The sequence below is a fragment of the Penicillium griseofulvum genome, assembly GCF_001561935.1.
Source record: "Penicillium griseofulvum strain PG3 chromosome Unknown contig_79, whole genome shotgun sequence".
Taxonomy (NCBI): Eukaryota; Fungi; Ascomycota; class Eurotiomycetes; order Eurotiales; family Aspergillaceae; genus Penicillium; species Penicillium griseofulvum.
In genome coordinates, this window is record NW_024467420.1 from 1,259,730 (window position 1) to 1,281,501 (window position 21,772).

General features: G+C 47.0%; 8 protein-coding genes across 8 annotated transcripts; 4 read left to right on the forward strand and 4 right to left on the reverse strand.

Annotated features, from left to right (window-relative positions):
* Positions 1 to 104: 104 nt before the first annotated feature.
* On the reverse strand, positions 105 to 1,502 carry PGRI_004160 (Transferase; the record flags this gene model as incomplete). The annotated part of the gene is made up of 1 exon (XM_040788129.1): positions 105 to 1,502. One exon carries the CDS (start codon positions 1,500 to 1,502, stop codon positions 105 to 107), a length of 1,398 nt encoding a protein of 465 aa, XP_040651901.1.
* Positions 1,503 to 2,389: 887 nt separating this feature from the next.
* Positions 2,390 to 3,786, forward strand: PGRI_004170 (uncharacterized protein; the record flags this gene model as incomplete). The annotated part of the gene is made up of 5 exons (XM_040788130.1): positions 2,390 to 2,593; positions 2,649 to 2,685; positions 2,736 to 2,803; positions 2,857 to 3,242; positions 3,306 to 3,786. The coding sequence occupies 5 exons, from the start codon at positions 2,390 to 2,392 to the stop codon at positions 3,784 to 3,786; spliced, it is 1,176 nt and encodes a 391-aa protein (XP_040651902.1).
* A 2,926-nt stretch (positions 3,787 to 6,712) lies between these two features.
* PGRI_004180 (uncharacterized protein) lies at positions 6,713 to 8,266 on the forward strand (the record flags this gene model as incomplete). The annotated part of the gene is made up of 4 exons (XM_040788131.1): positions 6,713 to 6,812; positions 6,882 to 7,555; positions 7,625 to 7,957; positions 8,033 to 8,266. 4 exons carry the CDS (start codon positions 6,713 to 6,715, stop codon positions 8,264 to 8,266), a joined length of 1,341 nt encoding a protein of 446 aa, XP_040651903.1.
* Positions 8,267 to 8,637: 371 nt separating this feature from the next.
* On the reverse strand, positions 8,638 to 10,293 carry PGRI_004190 (Winged helix-turn-helix transcription repressor DNA-binding; the record flags this gene model as incomplete). The annotated part of the gene is made up of 6 exons (XM_040788132.1): positions 8,638 to 8,694; positions 8,746 to 8,832; positions 8,883 to 9,047; positions 9,102 to 9,365; positions 9,418 to 10,196; positions 10,251 to 10,293. The coding sequence occupies 6 exons, from the start codon at positions 10,291 to 10,293 to the stop codon at positions 8,638 to 8,640; spliced, it is 1,395 nt and encodes a 464-aa protein (XP_040651904.1).
* A 1,589-nt stretch (positions 10,294 to 11,882) lies between these two features.
* On the forward strand, positions 11,883 to 13,521 carry PGRI_004200 (fungal specific transcription factor domain-containing protein; the record flags this gene model as incomplete). Its single annotated transcript, XM_040788133.1, has 5 exons — positions 11,883 to 12,250; positions 12,311 to 12,477; positions 12,529 to 12,866; positions 12,945 to 13,054; positions 13,104 to 13,521. The coding sequence occupies 5 exons, from the start codon at positions 11,883 to 11,885 to the stop codon at positions 13,519 to 13,521; spliced, it is 1,401 nt and encodes a 466-aa protein (XP_040651905.1).
* A 163-nt stretch (positions 13,522 to 13,684) lies between these two features.
* Positions 13,685 to 15,021, reverse strand: PGRI_004210 (TauD/TfdA family dioxygenase; the record flags this gene model as incomplete). Its single annotated transcript, XM_040788134.1, has 3 exons — positions 13,685 to 14,348; positions 14,406 to 14,671; positions 14,725 to 15,021. 3 exons carry the CDS (start codon positions 15,019 to 15,021, stop codon positions 13,685 to 13,687), a joined length of 1,227 nt encoding a protein of 408 aa, XP_040651906.1.
* A 1,249-nt stretch (positions 15,022 to 16,270) lies between these two features.
* On the forward strand, positions 16,271 to 18,919 carry PGRI_004220 (reverse transcriptase; the record flags this gene model as incomplete). The annotated part of the gene is made up of 1 exon (XM_040788135.1): positions 16,271 to 18,919. One exon carries the CDS (start codon positions 16,271 to 16,273, stop codon positions 18,917 to 18,919), a length of 2,649 nt encoding a protein of 882 aa, XP_040651907.1.
* Positions 18,920 to 19,037: 118 nt separating this feature from the next.
* On the reverse strand, positions 19,038 to 20,156 carry PGRI_004230 (formate/nitrite transporter family protein; the record flags this gene model as incomplete). The annotated part of the gene is made up of 5 exons (XM_040788136.1): positions 19,038 to 19,219; positions 19,276 to 19,462; positions 19,514 to 19,632; positions 19,696 to 19,816; positions 19,878 to 20,156. 5 exons carry the CDS (start codon positions 20,154 to 20,156, stop codon positions 19,038 to 19,040), a joined length of 888 nt encoding a protein of 295 aa, XP_040651908.1.
* Positions 20,157 to 21,772: the final 1,616 nt, after the last annotated feature.

A 21,772-nucleotide genomic window follows, 5' to 3' on the forward strand; every position in this document is an offset into this window, starting at 1 on the left:
CTGTGTCCTTTCTCCTTGGAGCCTTACACGTGGCCGACGTGTCATATGTATATTGTGTGGTCTATTGACAAATAACAGCCAAAATACTCCCATTCAGGAAGCCACTAGCGAGCGACAGCATATTTCGCGAACAACGGATCCTTCAGTAGTCGGTTTAAGGAACTCTCTTCAACACCGACCAGAATCTCCATGCCACCATTCGGCAACACTGGGAGCACAACTTGACAACCGTTGATGCAACCAAGATGGGGCACACGTACAGACTCGATATTGTTGCCCAGCAGTGGTCCCCACTCCAACCCGTACAGTTTGAAGTTCACCCATGAGGTTAACACGCAGTTGAAGCCGGGAACATCCAGGAAAGCGGTAGGTACCAGCCGATCGACGTCCTCAAGCTGATCTACAAGAGATACCACGTCATCCGTGAACTGCCCATCGGCCCGCAGAAGCGCCTTCCGAATCTCCGTCGCCAGATCGGCCAAATTGAGCGTGCTAAGCATTTTCCGGATGGGTACAGAGACTGCAACATACTCCAGGAAACACCCCATAGTCTCAGGATGCAACTTGAAATCTGTCCGTTGCCGCCCATCAATAGCGATATTGTATACAGATACAGGGTCACCCTCGAGAGTCTCCAGGGGCGATTGTACTGCCATAACTGTACGCCAGAGCAACGCCGCAAGAGCATCATTGGTCGAGATCCATTTTTGATCAGACGGCTCGGTCGCATTCGCTGGAGACGCTTCCTCCTTCAGCGCTGCTAAGGATTCCGGAGAAAAATAGAAAACCTGACCTCGATGGCTGAGTGAAGTCATCTTTGGCGGGGCTCCCGGGGGTGTGAAAGGAAGAAGGGTATACTCTGGATGGTCTTCTATCTTTCCAGCATTGCGGCCGGAGGGCTTTGTTACTTGCGCGCGGTCTGTCCAAATGGCGTCGGTAAGCTCGATGGGATCTAGGATCTCTAGTCCCTGTGCCCGACGACACCCCTCCGCCCAGATGTTTGTCCAAGTATAGAATGTTGTACCATCCCCCACCATGTGGAAAATGCACCACGTCAGGATGAGCCCTCCGCGGATGAAATTGGCCTGTACAGCTGAAATTGGCAGTCGTTCTCCAGCTGAAGGCCAAACAGAACGGGAACAGAACGTATCGGCGTCAAAGGAGGCCACGGGGAAGGATTTATCTTTCAACTCCGCATAATCGGATTCGAAGGACTGACGTAGGTCCTTGACCACGATGCGCGCTGCGTCGCCATCCGTCTGTCCCTGGAGTTTCATAACGCCCTTTTGTTTTGAATTGCCGTCGGGAACGGCCTCGCATCCGACCTCTGGGATTCTTTGTGTGAGAGCTTGGTATCCGGCTTGAAGAACACGAACAACTTCATTCAAGTCATACCCCTCTTGGAGCTGAAACGGGAAGACATAACGAAGATAGCCCTTTGGCCCGATACGCTCCAAAGCTGTGAGCTCAGGGATCGGTCGGTCGTTCATGATAGATCCCATATTCCAGCAATTGGTTTATGATACTTAGAAAAGGGGGAATTTGAAAGGAGACGTAATGATTGTTAGACTACTGGGATGAAAGGCGGGTATATCCACAATAAAAGTGAACATAAAACATGGTCTCGGCTTGGATGCATGTGCAATGTACAATTGTACTGCTCCATATGGAGCACGGACTAATTTTAAGCGGAGTATAAACTAGTCCTTTTACAATGAATTTAAACATACCGTTGTTTTATTGGCTAGACGACCTCAATGACATTGTTGCGCGTCTCCATTGAAGGATGGTTAGGGCCTGGGACGGGACAGCGCAATTTCACTAAAAATATAGCGCCAACGGCTACACTATGGCTATTGTATTGAGATGTTTATTTGGCCTTATTTTTTTGTATATTTTTGAATCACATATACAATATCTATCATTGCTCAATTATTGGATACCCTCAGCCTTACTACGCAGCATATTGTGTGAGAATTGATAAAACCCTAGAATTGCTAGATAGACTAGTGAAGCAGGTTTTGGCCCTAGAGTCCTAGTGCTAACAAGACTACAACGGCCTGCTTGGCTCACACCGGATGAGGACAATCCCCGGAGATCCTCACTCAGAACACATTTCTTTAGAGCGGTACTTTTGTTAGCCCCCGGGGCCGACGCCGATCGCCTGTCATATAACTAGTCTACGAACTAAGAAAATCCGGATTTGTACCCGTGGACAATATCTTTATGTAGTAAGGTGCCTCTCCGCGATGTACTAAAGTTGTAGTTTCAGGGGCCAGGTGATTTCAATATTTTCTTAGCCGATAGGGACAATTGATTTCGCTTAAGAGTTCATGCTAGGCGCTTTGGCTCGATGTTGTAGATTTTCCCTCATCAACTACGCATTGCCATGAATGAGGACCCGGCCATTCTTGCTCTATTTGGGCCCGCCCCAGCGAATGTCGACCTCACTGCCAGCGATGTATCTGTTAACAATGGCGTGGTCATTGCAATGCTCTGCCTTGCTGCTGTGTTGGTGATTATACGCTTCACTGCTCGAATCGTCCTCCGAAATGCCTTGATGGCGGATGATTGGGCAATCATTGCGGCTCTAGTGAGTTACTTATTGGCGAGTCTGTATCGCATTTACTAACTATATTTGCGCAAAGATTTGTATAGCTGCCACAACTGCAATAAGTGTCGCAGGTGAGAACTGAAATTCAAGGCAAAAGACCAATGTTTGACGAATCAACTAGGCGGCACCACCGGTGCAGGAAAGCACATCTGGGCAGTTAAGCTGGAAGAATTGATGGACTTGTACAGGGTAAGCGAACGCCCTCTAGAAGCCCGGTACACTCTACTAATCCAACCTTTTAGCTCCTGTTCTGTTACACGTTCATTTATGCCTCTGCTTGCACTTGTACCAGACTCTCCATACTTGCTTTCTATAGACGAGTCTTTTCACCATTGGAACCGTCGTTGAAAATGGCTCTCATTTTTGGCTTGTTCCTCACACTCTCATATCCTATTATTATTTGGGTAACAATGGGAAATGCCTGCAGACCAGTCTCCCACTTTTGGACACAATTCAGCGCCACGGAGGGAAAATGCATCAATGTCAACCAATTCTTTCTCGCGTTAGGGATCCTTAACATGCTGAATGACTTCATTATTTTGATCATCCCTTTCCCGCGAATTGCTCGGCTTCAAATGACCCTACGGAAGAAACTCGCAATTTGTGGTATTATGGCCGTCGGAATTTTGTATGTCCACATCCTTTTTCCTTCTAACCCTGATTCCCTGAAGCTGAACTATAGTCACCACAGTGTTTTTGTTGCTAGCATCGTGCGGATCCATTTCCTCTCTCAGTTTATGAAAGCCGCCGACGTTACTTGGCTGATGGGACCTGTATTCATCTGGTCAACCATTGAGCCATCGGTTGCGGTGGTTTGTGCCTGTCTCCCTCATCTTGCACCACTTGCTCGACTCGCCCATCGATCAATCTTACCCAGTTTGAATTCACAAAGCGCTGGTATTTCTTCAGAAAGACTGGGAGGACAGAGTAGTTCGGGGCAAGGTCTCCAAAGGAATAAAATCAGCCATGGTCCAAAATTCGACTACGGGTTCGATAAAATGAAGAGGGGCGCACACAAAGATGAGATTGGGTTAACTAACTACGTCACCGTCGGTCCCAATAGAGGCACGCATCCTTCAAATGACTCCCTGAATGAGGATATTGGTCACAATCAGTCGATTGCTGTTCATTCAAGTCTTGTCCAGTCCGCCTCAACAAGGCCGCCCTGGTAAGGATTTGACGAGTTATGTTACGGAACTATGTACGGCATTATACTAGAATAACACACTTATAGATACGAGAATCGTCGGCCGCATGAGCGGCCTTTTGAAGTATCTTCAGTAGTATACTCACATATCTCTTTAGTGGTATTCTCAGATCTCATTCTGTTGAAATGGCCCACTTTTAGAGTTCGACGGCGAAAAAAGGCGGGAAAGGGCTTAATTTGTGCAGATAACTTTGCTAAATACACCCTTTGACGAGGTCCGTTAGGCGCGTTAGAAGAGTATTAATCCCCTCAATATATATAAGCTTCATCTAAGCAAGTCTGGGATGTATTTACCGTGTTGGAGGGATTGCAAGAGGGCACTCTGGCGAAGGCTTGTTGTCGCTGGATTCTGCATTGTCACGTTGATATATCCGGATAGAGTTGTTAGCACTGCAGGGGCTTGGGTCGTATCTGTGTCCTAGACCTGATCAATGTAGGCCTGTAGAATATTCATTATGTCAATTGATGTTGATACCAAGAGTAGAGAGGAGAAGATTGATTTCTATAGACGAACATGAAGTTACTGAGGTCTGATAACATAGGTACCCGGCTGGATACCACAACAGATCTCTATTCACTACTCTTTTCAGTCCTCTTTTCAGTAGACCTTCCAGTGGTGTCTTTACCAGTCTTCTCAGATATCATTATGCTTAGCTAGGCCGAGACACATTGCCATTTACAACTAGCACCAAACCCGGAACCGGGTGATCCCCAACCAACGTTTGGCGAACGCTTTCCACGGGGTAAAGATCGTCGCGATGTCGCGTTAGTTCTCGCCGTGTAATTTTAACACAGAACGTGACATCTATACGGACCAGTCGCCTATCGGCCAACTGCTAGTGCTATTGATTGGCCTTTGGCATTCCCCCACTCCCTGTATACGCCGATGATCTCGCGCTATGAGACTCCTGCTCCAGAGACTCGGAAACACCCTTTGTGACTACTTTTGATGCCATATCATGTACTTCACGAAGAAAGAAACGCACTAAATCACGCACGTAATGAGCAAATTTACAGCCCCGAATACCTTATTTCTCTAACTACTTTTGGCCAATATTGCTTCGCGAGATTTTGACACGGGGACACTGTTGGTACTTGCTTGCAGAGAAAGGAATGCTGAAATGGTCGAAATCCTTTGGGCCTTAATGCTGCATTTCACAAATCAAATTGTTTGATGTTAGAGCTGCTTCGTAAAGGTTTCCAGGTACTGGACCGATTATTACCTGATATCCGGATCGACACTTCGGAAGTTCATGTGCATGGTCAACTACAAGAAGAGGGTTAAAGTCGACGGTAAAATAAGGTGGAAAAGGGCTTTATTTGTGCAGACGACCTTTTCTACGTATAACCTTTGATGAAAACTGTGAAATTCAACGTCCAACAATCATAGGTCTTAGCGGTCATATCGTGGCAAAGAAACAAAACACTTTCATATCTACAAAGAACCAATCAAGATACCTGATAGACACTTGGGTGTAGGTCCAAAGCTCAGTGTCGGATATGAAGGCTGCGGTCAGCTTTTAGCGGCATATCTTCTAGAGCTTGCATTAGGTACCCCCACAAAGAGTCGTTCATGCATGTCATGCAGGGCAAAAGCAACTTGGAAGATTCAAAGATGAATGCGACAGCAATAAAGCCCAGTTTCATTGGGCTTTCGTGCTTACGGACTAGAAATTGCCGATATACGCACAAATCGAACGTATCATAAGGGGAGATCGAGGGCATCACATGTGAATTTCAATTGTTCCCAGATCCCTCCTCCCGTTCAATAGATTCTAGACTCATCGAAAAAAAGGTCATATGCAGACCAGGATCTGCCTGCTTATGGGGCCCCAGGACTCGATTTTTTCATTATCCCTGACCCAACGCAACATCAACTATCTGTCTATTGAGATATGGATATTCTCTAGAGGCGGTCACGGTTCGAAGGGGTGCTCACCGATTGGTGAGCGTAGCTACAAATCGGCATTCCTCTAATAACGAGAAATAATTGAGCTATGGTTGTGGAGTAATAGAGAGTGCTGTGGTTCGGGTTCCAGCATGAATGCTCGCTCGGTCTTTTGTCTTGAAGTTGATGGTGCCGATCGCTTTTCGGTTGCCCTCGGGGACTGGGGGTTTCAGGTAGGTAGCGATCTAAGTGGTCGGGTGATAGTACATAACTGCCTGGCTTTGTCTATTTGACAAACTTGAATGAGACACTTACAATGAAAGTAGAAACAACGGATGCCTTGGACATCCTCAAACATCCATCACAAAACGAGCTCACCGCTCTTTTACGATAGTGCGGTGCCCCAGGAGAAATTTATCCTTTGTGTTAATATACCCTTAACTACCCACAAATACACTGCCTTTGTTTTCTCCCTACTCTCCAGAAATTGGTTGCCGACGACTATGGAGCAATATCTCTTAGAAAACGTGTCACGATATCAGTCTCTAGTGCAGCGTTTCAAGCCTCAGCGACCGACCACAACTGAGAATAAAAATGTCGGGGAGTCTTCGAACATTGTTGTGGCCATTCGTATACGACCTATATTGAACCACGAGACGGAATCCGGTCAGGTCCCCGCTATTTTCCCTCGCAATGAAAGTGGAGTAGTGGATCTTCATGAATTGAAGAGGGTCGTCAGAGGCCTGCCTACGTTAAATGTTAGTGGGCACAGTTCGGCTTCAGACCCCTAAAAGGATGAGGGAGATGAGAGACGCTAAACCTCCTTACATCTTCCTAGTCGTCTTCATTCCGAGTCGGTAGCGTGTTTGGTGCCGATTGCCCTACGGAGATACTTTATACAAAACTACTTCAACCACTTCTTCCTTCGGTATGGGAAGGAGGCATAGGCACGCTGTTTGCCTTTGGACAAACTGGGTCGGGTAAAACCTATACTATCAGTGGAATGGAACGACTCCTCGCCGATACTTTGTTTGATGAGGCCTGGACAACCGAGCGGAAACTACATGTTTCGATGTTTGAGCTTGCTGGGAACTCAGCATACGGTAGGTGATTTACAAATAGGCGACTCGAATTTCATACTTTACTACCTGCTGACAGTTATTCACGATCAGACCTCTTGGACTCGCGTGCGCCGTTCTCAATCCTTCAAGACTCGTTTGGCGATACACAGCTTGTTGGTGCCCAAGAACTTCCGATCGATAGCAAGTCTGCATTTTTAGAATTGATCGAAAAAGCAACGTCATTTCGACAGACTGCCGGTACAGAGAAAAATGACGGGTCATCCCGCTCCCACGCAATTTGCCGTATCAGAGCTGTGAACATACTACCAGGAGTTTCAGAAGATGGCATCCTCTACTTGATTGACCTCGCAGGGTCGGAGGCAGCACGAGACCTTGCCAATCACAGCGCCGACAGGATGAAGGAGACCCGTGAGATCAATATCAGCCTATCGATACTCAAAGACTGCATAAGAGGTATAGCAATCGCCAACAACGCACCCGAAACTTTGAAAAAGGGTCAAAAGGGATCATACATTCCATATCGTCAGAGCACATTGACGCGAGTCCTAAAGCATGTGTTTGATCCGTCTGGTACTCGAAACTCCAGGACTGCAGTATTAGCCTGCATCAACCCAAGCCTTTTAGACACTGCGGCAAGCAAAAATACTCTTCGTTATGCCAATATGCTTTGCTCGACTGAGGTCAAATATCAGTCGGCGGAGCATAATCCTACGATACCCAAATCATGGAATAACAAGTATCTCCGAAGTTATATCACCAGGGAAGTAAGTTATACCTTTCAAATTTCAAACTTCAACCATAACCCTCCGAAACTATAATGCTAACTTACACAGTCGGGAAATCCCGTGATTTCACCCTCCATTCTTGCACCACACGAGACTGGCCCTCAGCTCTTAAGCATTCCTTTACCGCAATTTGTCGCCCGCTGTCTCCGTACTAAGGGTGTAACGGAGAGGCAAGCCAAAGCCTTCCATTCAAAGCTTTGGCGCCTTCACATTGACTCCACACGCGTCTCGAGGACGGGGCAGAATGGAAAACCCGATTTAATTCAACAAGTCCCTAGTTCCCCGGCGAGCGTGGTATCTGTGAATCGTGTGTCCTCCCGTGACTTGGTGTGTGAGGGGGACATGCGAACATTCAAAGATCGCATTCGGCCTGGTATGGTGGTTCGTTGTAATGCAACGGTGGAATTCCCTGGGATTTCGTGTGAACAGAGAATCGTCATGATTCTGTGTCCACAGAATGTGGTTGGAAAGAACATGAAAGATATTTTTGGCAATGAGGTCAATCCGAGTTATTGTCTTTCATCGCATGAGAAGACAGAACGCTATTTATGTGCTATGATCTTGTCCGGGGGGTTGGCAGACTCGTACGAGGTCAGTATTTGGCGCCAGATTGTTGTGGACCTGGGCTCTATGGAAGCAGAAGTCTCGCTCGAGTATGATCCCGCCACGAGATACTATCATATCTGTTGAGTCGAAGTCAGGGTTAGATTTGTATGCTTGATAGATCGTGACCTCATCCTTGCCCACTGGGCGAATAAAAGCGTTTGCGCTCGTTTCTTGTTTACTGATTTCTCTCTATTTCCGTCGCCAGTCAATGTAAATGCTGTTAGATGTGAGACATTGTGAGTCAGGGCGATGACTAATAATTGTAGGTAAAAATTGTTGGATTGAGGTAAATCGATGTTGATATAAAATTCGACTATGCCATGTTGAATGAACATTAAGAGCAGATAAATTGAAAGGAGTGTGCAGTGAAAGCGGTGTTGAATAGCGATCAAAGTAGGGTACTGTTGAAAGGAGCTATAAAAAAGCTACACTTCCAGTGATTCTCTGAAGTGACCTCAATAGTCGTCTCCACGGCTGATAACTTCCTTGCCTGATTCTCGCAACAAAATGGTCTGGAAGGATTAGCGTTGCGGGTTCTTTTACAATGAAGAAGGGTCACATACATGTTCAAACTGCGCGGAATATGACCCTTTGATGTCCATCAGAGGCTGGTAGAGCTCGACATGGCCGCTAGATACAAGACTGTTCATCTGTTCATTGTAAGTACACGTTTTTCGATGGTAGAACTATAGGAACTCACGCCAGCTAGATACCGTTCGACACCAAGCCGTTCAAGATAGCGACGGCAGAAGACCAGCGACCCAAAGTTTTCGTTGATTTTCTGATAGAGGGACTTGGCGCTAGCAAGATGCGAAGTGATCTTTTTTGGTGCGGACGGGTCTTTACCATACCCATAGACCCCAGGCTAAAGAAATGCATGAGCAGATGATGACGATATATAGGCAAGGATGAAACATACCCCATCAAACAGATAGCCACGACCGGTTGTTCCAAATGTCTCAATAGCGAATATCTCTCCCAATTCCATCTTAGTATTGTCATTGTTCTTGACAAATGGTATAGACTTTCCGGCGTGAATGCGATATTGCTCAATATTGTGTCCACTGATATTGCGCACCGCCTTCACAGGGAACGTGCGACCATTGATGTCAACCTCGTAGCTTTCCATCGCTTCCTGTATGGCAGCGCTTACGTCACTAATTCGAACATCGACCCCGGCATTCTGGCACTTGTCAGTCGTAAGTCTACCATAAAAACAAATTAAAATCGGATACCTTGATGCCAGTATTGGTCGCGTCCTTGACAGCGGCGAGCAGATTATCATAGGTTGGGTCAAAAGACATTGTGAAAGCACTATCGACAATCCAACCATTTATATGAACGCCGAAATCGACCTTCATGACATCGCTTGAGTCGAGGACCACATCCTTTTGGCCTGGATTCGGCGTGTAGTGGGCAACACAATTGTTAAGAGACAGTCCCGTGGGAAAGCCCATTCCGGATAGGAGACCTTGTCCGGTCTCTAGGCCGGCATTGTCGAGCAATGCTCTCACGCCATCCTCAATTCCCACGGCAATATCCGTGAGGGTTTGGCCGGGACGAGCGGTCTCTTGCGTCCAGCGTCGGACTTGCCGGTGAATCTCCGCGGCCTTCCGATAGTCATTCAAGATGGTTTCATCTTCTATGTGATGACGGGACTGGTGTCGAACTTCCTCAGCGGTTGTCCGGGCCGTATTTTCGACCACACACTCATAGGGTTGAGATTCGCCATGTGGATACTGCCGATCAGGGAAGAGATCGGCAAGAGGAACCCGCGGTGGTGAAGATTGCTTCAACACGGACGACTTCTTCTTGGATCTTTTTCGTTTTTTCTTCATATTTGTCGAGGATACAGTTTGCGAGTTCAACGAGGTATCAATGCCGGGGCCATTAGCGCCGTCGGCATCGTCATCTGCATCACCTTCTCCAAGTGTGCCATCACCATCACGGGACCAATGGGCACCCCGTGGTTCTCCACCGGTTGCATTCGCTTTGGTTGAGCTGGGAGGAGCATCTGCCAAATGTTAGCTAACTAATTTGGATGGAGGACAATTGCTGCATAACATACTGCCACCTCCCTCGCTGTCATTCTCGGCTGTTTTGGAGCCCATATCGACATGAAGAAACGTAAATCGCAGTGAACTGTACGGATTGTCTTGGAAGTAAGAAAAGCTCGTGTCCACGGGTGAGGGGCGGTTCGGCCCCGGCCTAATTTTAGTATGTTGTTTGCGACGTTTGCCAGATTTGTTGGGTTTGCCACGTTTGAATGATTTGTTTGTTACATTTGATAGACACTAAGCCCTTTGTAGAAAATGTACCTATGGGTCTGTACCTATGTACCTTCCCCACATTTTCTGGGATCTCGTCATTCGACATGCATATCCCGCAATAACATTAGCCGACCAGCCGATAGTTCGAAATGTTCTCTCAATGTTCACACTACAACAAAAGCCTTTAGGTAAATCGCTAGAATGGGTACGACTAAAAAAACATCGCGATCACGATTTGGTGAGTCTTTCTCTGAGCAGAAATAGTGGGTCCGCTAATATGTTTAGGATGTCGCACCTGTCGTGCTCGAAAAGTGAGAAGCTATCTCTGCTCCAAATGATCTGATTTTCTAAAGCATGCAATTGTAATTTCACAGGTCAAATGTGACGAAAGGCCTGGCGAATGCGCTAACTGCGCTCGATTGCGACTGGTCTGCTCCGGTTACACAACGCCGCTGAGGTCTCCAACCACTGGAGCTGAAATAGACCAAGATTCTGTGAGAGGAAAAAGGACGTTTCGTTCTTGTACAGCATGCCGAGCTTCGAAGACTAAATGCTCTGGTGAGCGACCATGCCAGCGATGCCGCTGGAGATGTTCAACCGAATGTGTTTACGCCGAGTCTACACAACCCACCTGGGTGCGCAGAGTCAACGCGACCCCAATTGGTAATATTGAGTCCTCCCCATCTCTATCTGCTATGCCCGCACGGTCTTTTGAGGATTCACCGTCTAGGCCGGACAATCTGCCTGACTTAATGGGGACGCCGCCTATGTCACAACACGCTTTTCCCTTAGTGGAGGCCACTGGGAATTCATCGCCCGCACTTGACTGGTGAGCTGTCAAGTCTTTCCTAATTTCTCAATATGTTGGGCTTCTGCTAAAGGGTTCCAGGTTGGCTACCAATTATCTCCCCGACTCTTCGAAAATCACGATGTTAGTCGAAGAGTATTTTAACAACATCCACCCTCTGCGCGCATTTGCTTTCATGCACAAACCTTCTTTCCTACAACGATTGGATGGACAGCTTCTGAATAATTACCATAATAATGCTCTTTTACATGTGATATGTGCACTGGGAGCCCAGTAAGCCCAGCCAACTGAATCACGGAAACAAAGTCCGAGAAGCTCATTTATACTCTGAAGGTTCTATGCTCTATCATACAGTGAGACTAGGGCTCCACTTGAGCCTAAATTTATCCTTCTCGCAGGAACACAATGGGCTAAGACTGCCCAACGACTCATTCTTGAAACCATAGATCGTGTGACAATAGAAAGTCTAATGGTGCGCTCCCCGAACCTCAGATTCGAGCAGGCTTCGATGCCGCAATATAGTCACTAATATTGTAGCAAGGCGGCCGTTCTACTTCATGATTATGCGGTTCGACTGGGGAATTTTGCAAACGCTTTCATGTTGAGTGGACTCACCACACGCATGACCCAAGCGCTGCAGATAAATCTTGAATACAACACCGACGTCCTCTGCCAGAACACCGATAGCGGCCTCCCGGTTACAGAAAGGGAATCTCGTCGGCGGCTGATGTGGAGCTGCTATATAATGGATGCCCTTGTTGGCAGCGGAGTAGACCAGCTGATGCTAATGGATGAAAGAGATATCAAGATTCAACTTCCATGCAACGAGCGAAACTTTACTCAGCAAGTCCCCTGCCTCACAGAGACTTTATATCCTGGAAGTTGGCTCAAAATCCTACATGAGGATATAGATACAAAGACTCTGTTGCCCAACATGGGAATAATGGCATATTTCATTCGACAGATCTCAATCCGCAAAAGGGTGTTAAGGTATTTACAGCACAAAATTTGCAATTCCATCTTTTTTTGAAACCGCTAACGTGCAACCAGATACATCAAGCATTTAGGAGACGCTATGGTTCCATGGGACCCTACATCCGAATTTGCGCATTTGGATTCAGATTGCCGGGCATGGTATGACTCTCTACCCGCAAGTCTACACTTCACACCCGACTCGATATATATTCGCAAAGAGACTTCTCAATTAGGCGCCCTGTGTTTGCTCCATTGCACGCACTATCAAACCATCTGTGACCTATATCGACTAGGGGCTCCTGCGCTTTACAAACTCCGAGCCGCCTTCGACTTCCCCCCAGAACAAGCGGAATTCCTTCGGCATTTGCAACAAGTTCTCTTTGATTCCGCTCGGACTTTAGCAACCATTGTTGGTCAGACGGCTGCGCGTGGTCCTAAAATGTTGGCAGACTCATGGCTTCCAACCATCGTGTATGACAGTTGCCGGATCATGGTATATCATTTGACTCACATCCTAGATCCGCGGTTGGAGAATGCAAAGACTCTTGTTTTGGCTGCAATTCCTCTCCTCCGCAGTAATATCAGGGCACTAAAGTCAATGGGATCACTCAATGCAATCGCCAGTTCACTGGTTAGTCCACATTCCTATTTCGAACCTGAAATTTGAATGACACCTTGGATTACTGATTTTTTTTTCTTTCTGTCCCAGGCCTCGGCAGCAGAAACAATGCTTGCTCGCTCTGGTATTGAGTCCCAGGTTGTCACTCGCAACATTATACCTGATGACCCGTATCAGTCAGCTGATGAGGAAGACACAAGGTAAATATGACTATCTCTAAAAGATGGAGTTTACTAATGTGAATTACAGTAGCAACCTTCGAGAAACTCCAGTTCAAAGTGCGCCGGATTACGTTCTGAATCCGCTCACTATTTTCCGAATGGCACGCAAATCTATCCCAGAGCGACATGCCCCCGAAAAGGCGGGCACTACGTCCGCATCTAATAGTGTTATCCCCGAAAATAGCGTCGATATTGATCATTCCCCTTGCGAAGTTGTTAGTGAATCCGGGGCAGACAATGGTGCAGTCGAGTTAGAAGTTGAGCAGCCGAGCCTTGAGGAGCTACAGAACTTATTCATGTCTGACCTTGGATGGGCATGGCAGCCGGCAGACACGGCAGTTGGGTCGGGAACTGAGGGAGCTGGCCTGTTGCCATGGGCAGGTGGATATCCTGTTACTCAGCCACAACCCTGGTTGCCCGTATTTCCATTTCCCCAGCAAAGCTGATAGCATATAGGTTGACTTCTGCGTCGTGTGCCTTATATCTATTATATTACTATCATTGTGTCTTTATTCTAGCCATTGAAATTATGTTCAGTCATCATTACTTCAATACCACAATTTCATGGTCGCAAATATTTTAGTAAAATTAATACAGCGATATATACATTCACTCCGCATCCAAGGGACAAACTGGAGGGGTGTCATTAACCTGGATACCTCCACGTTTCTTCTCCAAGGAGTCGTGGTACGGTAGCTTCCATCCACCTTCTGATTCAGGGGCCGACAGCCAAAGTCGCATTAAATGCCGACGTCGGGCAGGCCGACCATCCTCATCAACCGCTCCAGCTGGATGATCCGTGTACGCAGTTCTCGCGTGGAAGACATGTGAGTTACTGAGGAACTGAATGTCGCCTGGAGCTAGAATCATATGTAGCGACAGCTCCGCACAGGTCTTCTCAAATACCTCCAGCGCGTGTTTCTGTTTGTCTGACAAAGGGGGTATACATGCATCAGGCCCCGAATTGAAGCGTGCCAACGATGTCACGTTATTAGGGTCGAGCCTTGCGTACACTCGAGGAATGGAGCTACTGTTATCGTTTTCGAGGTAGAAGACGCTACCCCGAATCCAGTTTTCTTCGCCTTCAGACACTTCACCCTTCCGGTCGAAATACCAGTTGGGTTCACATAGTGTCTGTGCCACATCGGGATGTCTCTCCTGCAATACATTGAATACATGATGGGTGGACGCGATGTCAGACTCTCCGCCAGAAAGAGACTTGGCGATACACAGAAGGCCAACAATATCGGATCCATCCGTGTGGAAGTATTGACTAGTAATCAGGTTAGCTTTCGCCTAACACAGTTCCATATCAATAGTAGTAACATACCGAGCATTTGTTCGATAGATTCGGACTCTGTCGGTCTTCGTTGGATCTTCTCCTAGATCCTTGACATGACCGAGGACATGACCACGTCCGTTTTGACTGACAAAGTAACCCAAGTATGTGCCAAGGCCCATATATGCTGTTGCACATTTCTGGAGATCCCATTCTTGAACAGGAAGTCCTCTGAAACGGAAGAATCCTTTGCCATTAATCAGATCTTCTCGGAGGTTTCCCATGCGCTCAGACAAGTTAGGCAAGTGAAAATTGGACTTTTCACCGGTTAGTTTCCACGTGTTCGTCATAGCATCTCCGACAATCATACCTTTGATATTCCAGTCAAAGGGGTTCCACTCTGGATGAACTGATCGGTGGCATGGCTGATCTCCGCGACCTCATCTGCGGTGAAATGATGCGTCCAAAGCTCGGGATTTTCGCGGTAGTCCTCGGCTTTCCACACTGTAGGGCCAGTATGGATCTTCGGGAAATCGGCATACGGTCGAACTTGTGAATATATAGGGGGATGTTGGCCAGATGTTTTGTAGCCGTCTGGGAAAACAGAGAGCTTGACAGGTCTCGCCAAGTTCTGGACACCAGTAGCTTCCACTAGTCCGGGGGCCATGGTTCAACGTGATTTGATATGAATGAAGTTATGTGTCAGGATATTTTTGCTAGTGGCCTTGAATAACCAGTTTAATCGACCCTCGGAAATGGGTTCTGATCGATATATATACTGCTACTCCATGTATCCGAGGTCTAGTGGGATGAAGGTGGTTCGGCTCGTCGTGCCGACTGGCTTCGGCCTGTCGCTTTATTGCTGGTCTACCCCCGCAGTCACGATTTGTATGGAAATTACTTCGAATTTTCCAAGATGGAGGATAATAAGATCACAGAACCAAGAAAGCTCGTCGGACCCCAAGCAAAGTTGGGCTGTTAGTAAAACCAGAGTGCGAAACCTGACGCTGGTGGTTTCCAAGAGTCTCACGGCTGGTCGGCTAATGAGCCGACATATACCAAAGCTGGCATCACGCAATAAATTATATGGACCTATATATGTTCTGCGCAGGAAATTTTCCGCTGGGTGGGGGTTTCCTGTCTGGGCTGCCACATTAAGGAGGGCGATCAGCCTCAGGTTCAGCCATGTTCACCGATCGCCCATGGCCAGTCGCCCCGACAACGACCTTGTTTCCAAAATTTCCAAGGATTCCTACCTTGGTTATCATTACCAACGCCTATATATGTAGTCTCGGTTGTGCTAATGCAGACAAATACCAGTGTCGCAGCTCTTTTGAGAGTCGAGGACTGTCAACTTACTTCTTGGGCCATTCTCTGGGACATCAGCGGAGCAAATATATATATCCAATGACATGGCACCTGTGTCACCAATACAGTATCTTCTTTTCTGCACGAAAAAAGAAATTAGCTTGCTGCCTTAGCATTGAGTGGTCTGGAAGTTGCCAGGATGTACACTCTGTGCAGCATAGAGGGACAGAAGAAGGCAGAAGTGGACAGAAGACGACAGAAAAGAGCAGAAGATGATAGAACGCGGCATGCAGCAAACGGACATATGTACTCCATTATTGAGGCTCTTGTCGGTGAGTCACTTAGCCTGCTCAGAACGGCAGTCAAATGGACGATCCAACACACGTCAAACCAATGATGCTCGACTCCTGGCAAGAAGCTGGGGCCAAAACGTGAGCCGAAACGCGGGAAATAGTGAGTGCGACGGATAGAAATGGGACCGAGAAAAATAAAAATCATGAACCGGCATTTAAACAAAGCCTGGAGCCACTTGCCTTCAAGTTCAACTTTCTATATTTTGTTTTCTGGGACGACTATCCTCATCAAACCTTCATCAACGGCAGCCGCCAATGGATCCCTATCTATCCAGAACTCTCCAGTCACTCACCCGGAGCAAGATACATGAGTTAGAAAAGCACCGTAACACCTACGAGTCTCGCAAGGCAGAGATACTGGCAACTGCGTCCAAATGTCCAACACTCCGAGAACGGGTTGCACAGCTTCTCGTGGGAACAAAAAGTCTCTCCCAGGGCGCTGAGTCCGACAGTGAAATTGCCAACATTGAACATTGGGTGGAACAAGCTCGATTTGACTCTTCAATTCCATCAGAAAGGCTGGAAGGATTCGAGCAACATCTGCATGATAGGTTGGATGCATACAGTCGGAAGTTGAACCTTGCCGATGTGTATTCGCGTCTTCTCACTGAATGGATGAATCCTCCTTCAAAGAATGAGGATGCAGAAAATCATCCTAGCGAGGATGAAGACTTCGAGATTGTCGATGAGCAGCAAAAGGAGCGACTGAAGCAGCTATGCGACAAGTTCGAGGATATGGTTTTCAACCCCTGCGAAACCAGCCCCGACGAAATAACTTCTTTTCTCCAGGGTCTCTTCCCGGGAAACGATGGTGTTAAATCATTGGAAAGTCTTCGATCCGAAATCGGCGTGGAATCTCAGTCAATTTGGGATCAAAAGGACCCTTTCACGGTCGATTCGCTACGCCAATGCATCCGAGGAATGCAAAATGAAGCTATCATCAGCGAGCAGAAGCAGCAGACACTGAAGCATTTCTTAGACAACCCAGTTGTTTTGAATGAAATTGCGGATGTGCTTAATATGCGATATGCCGACTTGCGGAACTGGGACTGGCATGCCGATAGTGAAGGTGTTCCTGTGATCCCACGACAAGAGCTTAATGGAAAATACAGAATTTGGATGGATGATGACGTTCTAGAAACAATCTTCCTCGGACACATTTGCATACGACTTTGCAAGGTGCTCAAGGATACTCTGAATAGATTTATCGAGGACGAGGAGTCGGTGTGGGAGAACAATATGAAGCCATACACGACTGATCGCGACAGGCTGCGTCGAAAGTATTATGGCCAGGATTGGGCTTGGATGGACAGTTTAGACGAATATCGAAGAGATGAATTCCAGAATGATTTCTTCCTTGCGACACTTCCAGACGGGCAAGGGGCTGGCTGCGATTACGATGATGAGGAGGAACAGAACATGGAGCAAGGTAGAAAGAAGAACGTCAAGCAAATGTTGCTGAGAAAGATCGTTACGGAGACCCTCCTAGCACATCATCTTGATGGCGGGGCTGTTGTCATTCAGTCGGATCTACATTGGTTCGGAACCTCGATCCCACACAGCACAGTCTATACCGCCCTCAGATTCATCGGATTCTCTGAGGATTGGGTTGAATTCTTTCGAAAGTTTCTTGCGACTCCGTTGAACATGGATAAATCCTTCGAGGGGCATGACCAAGTCGGCCCTCGCGAACGCAGAAGGGGAATTCCCATAGCACATGCCTCTGAGAAATTCATTGGGGAATTGATCCTCTTCTTTATGGATCTTGCTGTACGACGCGAGACTGGGGTCCTTCTGTATCGTCTTCATGATGATATCTGGCTCTCCGGGCAACCCCAGAAGTGTGCGCAATCGTGGGAGGTAATGCAGAAGTTTGCAAATATCACCGGGCTCATGTTCAACAACAACAAGACGGGATCAGTCTACCTGAGCAATTCCATCGATCCTGTGGTTGCCTCGCGGTTACCTAAAAACCCGGTGAAAATCGGCTTCTTGATGTTGGACCCTTCTTCAGGCGACTGGGTTATCGACGATTCGCAGGTCGAAAACCACATTAATCAACTCAAGAAACAGTTGGGCCAGTGCAACAGCTTGCTTTCATGGATACGAACATGGAACAGCTGCATTGGCAGATTCTTCAAGAACACCTTTGGTGAGCCAGCATACTGCTTCGGGCGGCCACATATTGATGCCATCCTCGCCTCATATGAGAAAATGTACAAATCCATATTTGGGACCAAGACAAACAACGGCAACAGTGGCACTTTGACCGAATATCTCAGGAATGAGATCAGTTCTCGCTTTGGTGTGTCTGATGTTCCGGACGCTTTCTTCTTCCTTCCTGAAAAGCTGGGGGGACTTGGCGTGAGGAACCCATTTGTCTCGATTGTTCCGCTACGCCAGCAACTTCAGAAATCGCCCCAAGAGCTAGTGGAACTCTTCCTGAACTCAGAGCTTGCGGAATACGATACGGCAAAAAGGAAGTTCGAGAAGAAGACTCCCAAGGAGCGAGTGAGGCTCTTAAAATCCCTTGAAGATATGACCTCGTCAGAAGAAGAAATTGTCTCTTCGGACGAGGTGCATACATTTATGACCTACGCAGAGTGGACACAATTCCGCCACGAAACAAGTTCCAGTCTGACTACCTTGTACAAACAGCTTATGGATATTCCCGGTCACAAGTCGCCCAGCACCACTGAGAAAGTGGAAACGGCGTTGAAAAAGGCCCGGAGGGAATTTGACCTCCAGCATATTGATGCCGAAACCAAATGGATCTTGTACATGTATGCGGAAGATCTTCTGGCAAAGTTCGGTGGATTGAACCTGGTGGATAAACAGTACTTGCCAACAGGAGTTTTGGACATGATCAAAGAAAAGAAAGTTACGTGGCAGATGGTTTTGTAACAGAGCTACATCATTAGTCGTCGAGCGTGGAATTGAAAACATTAATTTTGGAATATGTACACTTTTGTATTATAATGTAGTCGGGTCTCCCTTGTCAGATCCCAGCTTGTCGTAAACTCTAATCATGAATATGTGGGTTGTGATGTCCAAAGCCTCCAGATGGTGGCTCAACGTGCGGTTGCTTAGTGTTAGCTAGTTCTGAGCTGGACACCGGGGTCATTGAACCACTCCGATCTTTCCGCTCACTATACAATGGCAGAGTATTCAGATCGAGAAGGTACATGTACCAATAGTAAACTCCTATAGTTATGGTCAGCTTGGACGCTCGATGTGCGAGTAATGGTGTTGGTACTGACCACAAAATACACCTCCCCCGATGATGTTTCCTAACAAGGTCGGGATGATACCTTTCCAGATATAGAGACCAGTTGTAATATGTGGCGCTCCGAGCCAGATGCCCAATGGAATAAATGTCATGTTTGCAACGACGTGGTCGAAACCCAGTGAGACGAACGCAAAGGTAGGTAACCAGATTCCAATAATCTTGGATGTCAGATCACGACCTTGGATACCAAGGAAGCAAGCTAGACATACTAGCCAGTTGCATCCAATGCCACGCAGGAAAATCATGTGGAACTCAGGGGCAACCTGCTTCTTTGTAGCGAAGGAAATGGCAGCGGACTTGAATGGCTCGGCGGAGAAGGTATTTCCATCTATAGGTACAACATTAGTCAGATTGGTATATAGAAATAGGGAAGCGAGAGTCAATTGCGTACAGCCGAAGATGATAGCCACGACAAATAATGATCCGGCGAGATTACCAAGGAATGTAACAGCCCAGTGAAGCAACATTTTATACCAAGGCAAGCGCCGATGGAGGGCGGCAACTGTAGTAAACTGGTATCCAAGTTAGTGGTCTTCATGAAGGTCACCATGTCAGTTTCGCGGCTAATCATACCATAAAAGACCCAGTGCAAAGATCTGCACCAGTGAGGAGGATCATACACAGACCATAAGGAAATACCAAGGCACCGATGGTTCGTATCAGACCTGGGGCATTCTCTTGAAACCAGGGTGTGGCATTGGTACTAAGAGTAGTTCCGCAAGCGAACGCAAGTAAACAGCCAGCTGACACTGCACTGAAAAACACCTTGTCTAGTCGCATATTCCCCTTGTGTGCACCTGTGTTTGAGACAGCCTCAATCACCTCTCGGGGGGAGAGCGCATCGAAAGTCATTGTGATCTTGGAGATATTATTGGTTTAGTTGGGAGCAACCCTTCTATGGACAAAGCAGACATGTAACTCTGGGGGTCTAGAAAAATATAATATAACATTTTTGTCCGAGTTTTCTCTTCCTGGCGCAGGCACAGATGGCTTATCTCTCACACTTCTGGAGGAAATCCTTCCTTGCTTGGTTCTTTGCGAATAGTTCCGGGACTCGTTATAATGATCATTGGACTTAGATAAGAGTTTAAGCTTATTGAAAGCATGACTGACTGGGGATCATACGTAGGTATTCGTGTTGCAACGATCTATCGAGTCAAAAGACAATGTGTTATCAGAATTGAAGGTCTTGGCAAGATAAGGATCTGGCTGAGATCCAACATCTCCGCGGATCTCCCTATGTTGTAGCTAATTGTCAATGCTACCCCTGATAGGTCTAACTATTTGCTCCTATTGTATCTTGTCTACGTTATACAACAGTTAGCTCTTCTCTCCTTAATGCCCTCGACATTTTGGAATCCTATCTTTTTAGTGGTTCGAGATATATCTCCTACCAACTACGATATGCATGCTACATACTCCGGACTGTACTGTACACAAGGAAGCCAACGACTCACCTATCATGATTATCTAGCCCTCCGGAAGGTACCCGAGCACAGGTACCAGCCTTCCAAGGTGGTCATCGTGACATAGCAACCTTAGAATACCTAGATATAAGTACTTCCGCCGCTGTTACGACAGTTTTGACTTTGTAACGTTTCTATCCCAATAAATCCAAGGTCAATATTGAGTTCTCAGCAGGATAATGCCGTAGTGGAAACAGTGGAGGACAGAGACATCATAACTGAGTACCTTCCTCCTGACAGATAGGCTTAATAAACGAAAGCGGTTGACAATCCGACAAGCGAGTTCCACAATCTGATGAACATGACTCCAAGTAAGCTTGGTCGAGATTTATGGTTGGCATTCACAATATCAATCACAGGCATCAGGTTTCGTGGGCGGTTCAGGGGAAACTATTGGTTGTGAACGGTCACTCGGTACTCCTTCTTTCGGTTGACCTCGGCCGCAGAGTTTCAGCGGCAAGAAAAGAGAAACGAGAGCTTAAGTTGGGGATAGTGATTAAAGGATTGTGCAGATCCTCGAGGAAAATCCCGCTGCGAGCTCGCCCGACCATACTGATCAAGATATCGACCATGTACCGCGTGGTATCCCATTACAGGCGCGATTTAGCGCAAGACAAACGAGTCAGGCACAGGTTTGCTAAGAGCTACCGATCTCTCAAAAAAAGATGTCATGATGCACTGAAACAGTAGGGTTAGGTGCGCTGGCATATATCAACGCGGTGAAATCGGCACATTTTTCGATTTTGATATAAGGGAAAGGAATAGGAATATATCGTAGTGGTGGACATATTATAATATGGTCAGATAATGGTGATTACATACTACCAAGCACTTGCACGGTATGATTGAATCTCGGATGTCGCAATAATCGTGAGACGCGTCATCCGTTTTGGGACAGTGTGGCGCCTTAATGCCTGAGGCATGAACAACAATTTCATATCATGTGACTAAGGATGACTACCAAAGTCACATGATACAGCATCCATCCATTGGTTGCTCAGG